General features: G+C 41.1%; 1 protein-coding gene across 1 annotated transcript; it reads left to right on the forward strand.

Moving 5' to 3' along the window:
- Positions 1-1,227: 1,227 nt before the first annotated feature.
- unm_hu7912 (un-named hu7912) lies at positions 1,228-8,126 on the forward strand. Its single transcript, XM_040195927.2, has 2 exons — positions 1,228-1,524; positions 3,616-8,126. Exon 2 carries the CDS (start codon positions 3,668-3,670, stop codon positions 6,851-6,853), a length of 3,186 nt encoding a protein of 1,061 aa, XP_040051861.2. The 5' UTR covers positions 1,228-1,524; positions 3,616-3,667; the 3' UTR covers positions 6,854-8,126.
- Positions 8,127-9,591: the final 1,465 nt, after the last annotated feature.

A 9,591-nucleotide genomic window follows, 5' to 3' on the forward strand; every position in this document is an offset into this window, starting at 1 on the left:
AGGGGGTTTGGGTTAGTATTGTATTCTTACAATTTAACATTGATTTCACATCGTTAGACTTCACGAAGTGTGTTTACGGGGTGCAGGTCCCCATTCACTTTGAATAGGGTGACGTCATCAGTTGCAGTCCATATTTATTTAGTATGTATCACTACGAATTTGTATGTTCAAGATTTTTGTATATACATTTTTACGAACAGGTTTTGAAGATCAGGCTGGATGGAGACTCGGTTAGCTGTGGTGTTTCGTAACTGAGATGCATGCAGGGAAGGTATGAAGATAAAAACGTGTGATCATCTACTGTGTGCAAGCAGTGTAAAGGTGAGCTTCCCTGTAACAAAATGAGCCCTGTCAAAACAATAAATCGTCCCGGGCTTCAGCCCCATCAGCACACTTTGTCAGTAGTGATTTGTGTTTTCCATGAGAGTGCTTCAATAAGCACTTTTCCAGTGTAACTCACATGCTCCCCGTGCTACGGCTCACAGCCAACTGTCCCCATCATCAGCTCAGACAATGCACAAGGCTGTGGCGAGCGAAGACTAGCTAAGCAAGGCACAATATGACTGATTTGTTGTCTTGCAAAATGTAGGACAACAAAGATGATGTGTTGTATCAACATTCTGTTGCGTCAAGGAAGAAAGAAAGGAAATGAACAAGTGGCAGGAAAATGTATGTACAACGTGAGGCCATCACTAGAGCAACACTTTGACAATATATCTCTTATTAATTAATAGGATTTATGAAATTAGTGACTTATGAAAGTATTACTTTTATAACATTTTACGGACCTATTTACAGGATAATCAATATTCTAGAAAATGAGTGGTGCATAATGGGTTATGAAAACCAGCAGAAGATGCATGTCATTTCCTCATCACCATGTATAATGCATGTGCAACAGTGGATGCCAGGCAGCTTTTTTTGTTTTAATCTGTCTGCAAACTTACAAAGAAAATGTAAATGCCGCCATCGCTTTTGCCTGGTGATGAAGAAGAAGCAGAGTACTAAACATCCTCCATAGCAGCAGGGAAACGAACAGACAGCAGCTCCTCCGGATATACGGCCACGCAGAAGTCCTCCGGGCTCCATGTTCCGAGACGAACACACAGCCCGCATTGCTGTTCCGAGACCGATCACCCACCACGGCTCCTTCCAACACCCCCCCGCCCCCCCGCAGCCTCCATCCACCGTCATAAAAACACGCACGACCGCGCCTCCAGAGGCACGAGCACAGGCGCAGACACACCTCCTCTTTCCCCTCCATCAATATACGAATTCTCTCTCTCCCTCTCTATCACACACACACACACACACACACACACACACACACGCACACATACGCACGAATACGCGTAGAGCTATAAGCGCCTCTGAGAGGATCGCCTGGTGAAGTACACAACATGTGAGGCGGAGGACGAGTGATCTGCTGCGGGAGGCTGACGGGAGGTGCGGGAGGGGGCCGAAGCTGCACCTTGCGGGGAAAGAGACATGCTCGCCGCATCCGATCCACCAAACGGCGAGGCGGTAAGGCCCCATTCGTTCACTCGCCAAATCGTTTGATTTTCCAAACTTAGCGAAAGTCATGGCTGCTCCCCCCCCCCCACCCACCAACCCACCGCTTCCCTGGTGGTCTCTATCCTGGTTTGAACCGCATTTTTCCGCCTTTTCTTCGACTGACTGCAAAGGATTTTATTCGTGGCTCAAAGGCATCGGGTCAGCCATAGAGGATGGAGGTGGGGGGGCGTTCGTGCCGCAGCACCAAAATAAAAAGGGTGTCGAGGTGCGTTATAGCGCAAGTGTTTGGTAACGCGTCGAGCGTCACTGCGCCTCGGCGCGGCTCCCTGTGGAGGTCTCAGGCAGATCGGGTCTCAGATCTGGATTGCATTTGGTTTTGTGTAAAAAAAAAAAAATTGCACAATGCAGTCGAAGTTTTTAGTTGCAAACCCTGACAGGAAAACCAACGAACGCTATTATATCAGTATGGTTGGTGTATCCTGACAAAGTCAATATAAAGTAGCACTTGTGTGCCACAGATGGATTTGGGCCACACAAACAATATTATAGACATTCATAGTGAATGGGAGGTTTTCAGACTGAAATAGTTCCCTGTATGTGTAAGCCCGGCCGTGTTTCTTGGCTGTGTGCTGTAGTCATGGAGACAGAATGTGGCACGCAGTTTTATGCTTGTGCAGGAAAGTGTACTCCCTTTATTCAACAACACAGACGAGGAAGGAATACACATACATTCGGTCAGCCTAGCTGTTCACCCTGTTCTATGATTTAAAAATAGATCATTACCATATTATCACTGTTGAGAAAAGTAAATCTAATTGATTATCCTAAATTTAAGTGATCAATCTTGCCAACTGGTTGTCCTTCAATCTTTTCCTCCATTCAATCGTGCATATTTAAGAGGAGTATTTTGAAATAAACAAAATAATCCTTGCTTACAACTATGTTGTGTGTATTTTCATCATGTTCAGCAAAATGCATGCAGGTCTCTTATAATATGTATTTAAAACAAAAAAATTTAAAAAAATCAGGTAAAGCAGCAAATAGACATTGTGGGTTTGTTTTTCACGGTCATGTGTGAAAAGACGTGATATTTGGGTGTGTTGTGGAGGCTTGACAGGGGATGGCTGGTCACTCCTCCTTCATCACGATGAACAGATGGTAACTCAGCATTAGCTTGTTGGTGGATGCCAACAAGGAAGCCCATGTGTATAGCTCACATAAATCCATTGTTGATGCAAAATAATTTTGTCCATGAAAATATTCAAAGCCCTTAAATCTTTTTCCTTATTATTTATGTTTAAGCAAATATTCACTGCAGTTGTATGTATATATTTTCACTCCTAAGATGTAAATAATTCAAACAGTAGAAAACAGCAATTCTTTGTGGCATTGCATTTAAAAAACATTGTAAAAATGAAGATAGGTTATTGTCCTCTTTTCAGATACAGTAGCTTTTCTTCTTAGGTTTCTAATATTAGCGTGTAATTGGTTATAGGACCAGGATTGAATGGTAAATCAGGATATGCCTCAGTTATGCTGTGAGATGAATCTAAATTAACCACATATCATATTTTCATTTGAAAGTTATTTGAAAAGCGTTCTTAGTATTGTTTCAAAATGTGTTTATTCACGACTAATATACAATTTTACCAATACCAATTTGGTATTACGCATTTTAATTTAATAAGACACATTCTTGTTAGCTGAGCAGGATAATGTGAATAGTTTTAGCATACAATGTCTCTAGTCAAATCAAAAGTTTACATTGTCATTTTCTGTAGTATGATTGCATACAAACTGCCTCGTCAAATGTCCAAAGTTATCAGTTATCAAGTTAGTCATGGAATGAACTTAGATGGCAAATTAGGCAAGTTGGCCTCTACAAGTGCAGAGATCATCATTACAGGCCTCTGTATCATGTGGTCAGATTCACATCACTGAGTCAGCTTGATAGAGGATTTTAAATAAAATGTATCAACATTTTTTTGAGTGTTCAGGGATTTGGTTGAGTAATCAAACATATCCTGATCCCACTATTGCTGTATGCAGATTTAAATTGCATTGAAGGATATTTGTTTTCTTCTCTCTTTCTTTCCTCAGGCTGTGGTGATCTTGAATTACACTGAACGGAGAGCATTGCTGTTCCTTTAAGATGACACGAACGCATGCCCCTGATATACTGGCATCAACTCTATATGGTGACTTTCCTCTAAATCCCCTCAGCGACCACTCCATTTCTCTCCACTCTTCCCGCCAATGTGACTTGAAAATGATAGACAAACCAGAAATCGTCAACAAAAGACACTGCCGTAGCTTCGACTTCATCGAGTCACTGGATGAACCGCAGTCCCTCGCTTCCTCGATGGAGTACCCTTATAAGAGGGTGGAGCAACAGACATTAAACAAAGATCTAATGCGGAATGGACTAGATCAACCTGGGCACCTTCGCTTTTCATCTCCCGATCTGTTCAACACCAGACAGTTGCAGCAGCACACCACGCAGGATAAAACCAGTCATCTTACATGGTCAGACTCTAAAAAGAGAACAAGATCTAGAAGCGCTCCAAGATTTAAATCCACCCTTACTCCTGTGCCCATCTCCGTGTCCCCTCTGGGAGCCGGAAAGGGGAGGGACGGAGTTCAGACTGCGTCAGATACCTTCAGGACTTCTGAAACACACGGGGAATCCTACTCCTCGAACAAGGCTTTTTTGAATGAGGTGCATCCTATCAAACTGCAGCCTCAGACTCCCCTCTATGTCTCAGACTGTTTTGAGGAGGGTAAACCTGATAAACCAGCCATAACCCCTCACGTCAGGTGCCGGGTTGACATTAAACCAGATGCTGCTGTACTGCAGCACGCGTCTAGGCAGGTTCCCAATGTACGAACTGAGAATCCTTGGCAGCGATACTCCCAGGCCAGCAGCAGTAGAGGTTTGTATGTACCTCGACAGATTGTGTCCTCACCAACGCCCACTGCAAGCGAGTGCTACAGTGGAGATTTTAGACAAGGATATCACTATACCACCAGCATGTCTCCTATCTCATACCAGCATGTAGACACGCACAGAATGCCTTCACCAACAGCACCATATCTCAGTCAAGATCAAAGAGCTTACTCAAATCCTAACATACCTACCAAGTTTTTCTATACAGAGGACCCAATTCGGTACCAAGTCCATCCCTATTCTAGAACATACTTTCAGGATGACAGGTCCAGTCTCACCAGCCATGGTAGTACAATGAATAGTCAGTACGATCCAAGGACTCGATGGGTGCACACCCTTCCCGTCAGGTCGTATTACACAGAAAATGTTTCCACCAGAGAGCCAGCACACTCGGTGTATAGTAGGCCTTACTCCACCAGTGAATCGGGATCATACTTTTCTCAAACTCCACTGTCTAGACCTTACTACAGAGAGGACAACCAGTCCAATCCATACTATATGAGTAACTCAAGGCTGTTTTATTCCAAACCATGCTCTCCTGAGGAGCAATACTTTCCATCAAAGCCATACCATACGGAGGGTCGTCGACGCCCTCGAATGTCGCAGGCCTTTTCAGATGACTGGTATCGCTCAAGTATATCTGGTTACTCTAACCAGTCTTCTCAGCACACACCACCAAGAGTAAATCAAGACCCCAGTTTACCCCCATGGTTTACTAACAGCTGTTTGGAAACAGGTAGATTAGGAGCAGAGGTCAGAAACCACTCAAAGTCATGGGACAATATTCTACATCCACGGTACGAAAGACAGCAATCGGTGCCTCGTGGTCGAAGCTATGAGAACCTGTTTCACCAAGCAAAGCATGCAGCACCCTCTGACATACAGAGTCAACCTGTCATACTTAACCTATCAAGTTCACCGAGACGCTACGCTGCCCTTTCGCTCTCGGAAAGCTCATTAGAGAGGGGCTCAAGCAATCCGTGGGGAAATACCAAGAGTGGGCACTGGTTTGTAACTCCTGAGATCACCATAACAGATAATGACATAAATGCAGGTAACAGCAAGAGGCGCGATGTCCACTCTGTCAGCTGGGATCTCGCGGACGGTGAAAAGATACAATCTCCAAGAGTAATGCCTCACAAGCAGTCACAAAATGCACAGGACATAACCAAAGAAAGGAAACACAACAACTTCTCCCTTCAGCAGAGTTTGGAGCAACTTGACGAACTCTTAGCTGATTTGGTCGTTGACTACAAACCACCAACAAGCAGAAAGTCTAGCGTGGACCTTCTAGACCAGCTGAAGATGCTAATCACTACAGATGACAACAAAGACAGAGGATGCCCGAACAAACAGCTCCCATCATCTAAATCCAGCCCTGACACAATCAAAGACCCCGATAGTGGGTTTGATGCTTTACAAAGAAGTGCAGAAGAATGTTCTCCAGACCACAGTACAGATGATGACGACACTATGGTGTGTGCCAACAAGAAGTGCAACCGGATTGAAACCATGTTCAACGCCTGCTTGTACTTCAAATCGTGTCACAGTTGCTACACCTTTTACTGCTCACGAAACTGTCGCAGAGATGACTGGGAGATCCATAAGGAGACCTGCCTGTATGGCCGTGTCAACAGTGTGTGTCGACGTTCTCTTAAGTTCTGCAGAGAGAATGCAGAGATCCACAAAGCCTTCTCTCGGGTTGCCAAAGCTGGCTATCTCTCCAGAGGGAGAGGCGTTCTCTTTCTGGGTTTTGCTAATCCGGAGACAGCTGACAACTTCCTGCAAGTTGGACTGGAGAGTCTCCTCATGTCTCCCACATACTTATCCCTCAGAGAGCTGGACGGCTTCAAGGACAACCTAGGGGAATACTGCAAGGAACTGCAGCAGGCAGGTGACGAGTATGATCCCGATGAATGTTTCCTTCTGAATGTATCCGTAGCAGTTGGTGAACTTGTGCCTAACAGACCTTCGCCGAGGGTCCCAGCACCAACAGTTCGAAAATATGCAAAGGTGTCCTTGGCCTCCTCAAGCCCTGACAAAAAGGTACTCAGGAAAGATAGTGAAATGGAAACTCTCATCCTCACTCCGCCCCCAGGCACCCCGGACATTGACAAGGAGGGAGAGGAGGGTAGGAAAGCCAGAGAGGTGTGCTTTGTTAATATCCAGCGTGAGCTAAGGACCAGGGGAGTCTTCCTTCGTCATGAGAACCCCAGAATCTATAATCAGCTGTGTGAGTTTGTGGAGAGCAACAAAAGGTTCACTCCAACTACAATTTACCCAATTGATAAAAGAACAGGGAAACAGTTCATGTGCATGATCATGGCTGCGTCCGAGCCAAGAACACTGGACTGGGTTCGTACCCCTCATCTCTTGGATGATATTATATAGAACAGCACTAAATAGTTACCATAATGATGTCAGCTACACAAAATATACACACTGTAAATACATGGTGTCATTCAGCAAATTGATATGGAAATGTGTGTATGCCCGTGACCAATCTCTCCTACTGTTATTTCTGCGTTGACACACACACAAACACTTGTTCACATAACACTTACAGTATATATTTACACTTTGTTTTTGGCTTGTTTTGATCCTTTTCCACTCAGACAAGTTAACACCCTGCATGTAGACTAAGACTAAGTTACCCAGGTGTTGGAAATGTGAACATGAATGATCTGTGCAGTTTCTGCAGACAATGTCTGGATATTTATGAAATAGACATTGCATTGTTACAATATAATAGTAGGTTCAGCCAGGTCTCATGTTGTTACCATTATCCATTATGGATTTCTCCAAAAAATGTTATATCAGACATGTATATTATAACTTGTCAGTGGTTGTAATATTACAACTGTTTATTTGTACTTAAGTATAATGTAGTCGTGAGTCGAGTATATTTTGATTTCCAATGTTATTATTGTTTAATAGACAAAGACAAACAATCAAACCACCTATTTGTTTCGGACTTAATTAAGAATTTTAATTGTGATAACACTTGATGTCATTCTTGTATAAACTGCTTTGTTTAAAAGTGGCCTTTAGTTGGAAGAAAATGCATTTGACAGAAAGCAATGTATAGGTTTAGCTATTTCTAAAGGCTTGACAGTTAACTAAGATTGTTTGAACTACCATTGTAAATTAGCTATTTTGCTCAAAGCATGTTATTTATATTCAGGTATTTTAATATGGATATTGCTTATAATTATATTTATCATTTGATGCTTAGACAAAATATATGGATATAGATATCTATATATATTGAATATTAGATAATTTGAACATCATGACCTTCAGACCTTCTTGTGACTAATACCACAGTATGCTTTTAAACAATATGCAATAAAAGAGCAAACTTAATATCTATATTGTAAAATCCTATTTTATTATTAATATTAAACAATTGCCTGGAGCCAAGAGCTGTAAAGACCTTGTATGCACTAAAACATAAATTCTAAAATGAGAATGTTTCTAACACAACTGCAGCATTTAACCGGGATGTGATGATATGCCTGCTTCCATTGCCAGTGTTAACTAATGTGTTGAGGTTGCTCTTTTACTTGATTCTATATCTTTGTAAAATACCTTCCTTAACTTTCTATTTTGTGATGTTTATAACCCATATATAAATATAGAATAAATGGAATTCAACAAGTGACCTTGTGTACTTATCTTCTTGGGTACTTTATATTTGGCAATTGCATGATAAAATAATATGGTTCTCATCAATTAGACTTCTACATTGATCAACGGATTCTCTCAACAATGTTTTTAGATTATCTTAAATAGCAAGGTGAATCTTTTTATATATATAAAATTAGTATTAATATAATACGTATCAATAACATATAACAGGCTGTTCATTCAGGGATTTTCCCAAGGTGTCTTTCTTTTTTGTCATTAGACCACCACCTAGTGGAAGGATGCAATTTCTCACCCCCATGTGAGCGGCACTGAATATCGCTGATTTCCATAAATGTGCCAGTGCATCTAATTTTAGGTGTAACCACACAATTTGCTGCCTCAGCATGTGTATTCATTTATTTGTAATGAATACCCTTTATAACTATGTCATTCGGTTTTAATTAAAACATTCTCTTAGAAATGGTCAAGATGGAAAAGGTGAAGACTTTTAGTTTGATTTTGTACTACATTGTAATATTGCAGTGCTGTCAGGGATTGGTCAATCAATTTTAGATTTTAATGCTAAGAGAGTGGACCTCTATCAAAACAGTTGTTACAATCCCTTCAATCATAGATTACTCATTTTCCCTTTTAATTATTTTTTTTATTTTGTCAGATAATAGAACTCATATGCACAAAAAGTTACTATATTAAATGGATATTACAAATAGGGAGAATTTTAGACAACAAAGAGTACGGACTAAAAATGAACTTTGTTTATTTAAGATAGACTTGAATATAATGTGAACTTATTATTTAACTAGCAAGAGTTATTGCATATGATATTATAAATCCATCTTAATCTGAACATTTAAATACACATTTCAATGGCATTACAATTGCAAACAATAAATAAAGACAAATATGGAGTCAAGTTATTAAATGGACACACACAAGCCCGACAGAGAGAATTCATGAATCATAAGCTATCACACAAAATTAGATTTCAGTCAGATAATAAACTAGAGAGAGGATGTGCCATAAAGTGGCTCACTCACTAAAGTGTTTCACTGTGGATGCGGTTCCTGATCTTTTGATCGCAAGCCTCTTCTCAGATCAAACAGTATATACCTATATATGTATACATACTATACATATATAGTATAGTACCAAGTTTGGAAAAGTCAAAAGTTTGGACACATTTCCTCATTCAATAAAGATATAAAATGATTTCAGTGACACAAGATCCGAACAGGTTGCTACACAAATACAGGGTTTGGAGTCCAAACTCTGAGAACAAGTGGGATAATGTGAAGAAAGGAATACCACCATATAATCAGGACGAGGGCATCGCAGGAACTGGGATGTTGTTTAGATATTATCCACCAAGATAATATCTAAACAACAGCTTGTGAATCAGAACATTCCGAAAGGTTGTGATATGTAAGTTTCCATTCAAAATGGCTGTAGGACTTGTCATAAATTGCACATACTGTACT

Source organism: Gasterosteus aculeatus, chromosome 13 (genome assembly GCF_964276395.1).
Source record: "Gasterosteus aculeatus chromosome 13, fGasAcu3.hap1.1, whole genome shotgun sequence".
NCBI lineage: Eukaryota > Metazoa > Chordata > Actinopteri > Perciformes > Gasterosteidae > Gasterosteus > Gasterosteus aculeatus.

Excerpts from the sequence above, each read along its gene's own strand:
- unm_hu7912 (XM_040195927.2), top strand. The coding sequence starts at position 3,668 with ATGACACGAACGCATGCCCCTGATATACTGGCATCAACTCTATATGGT.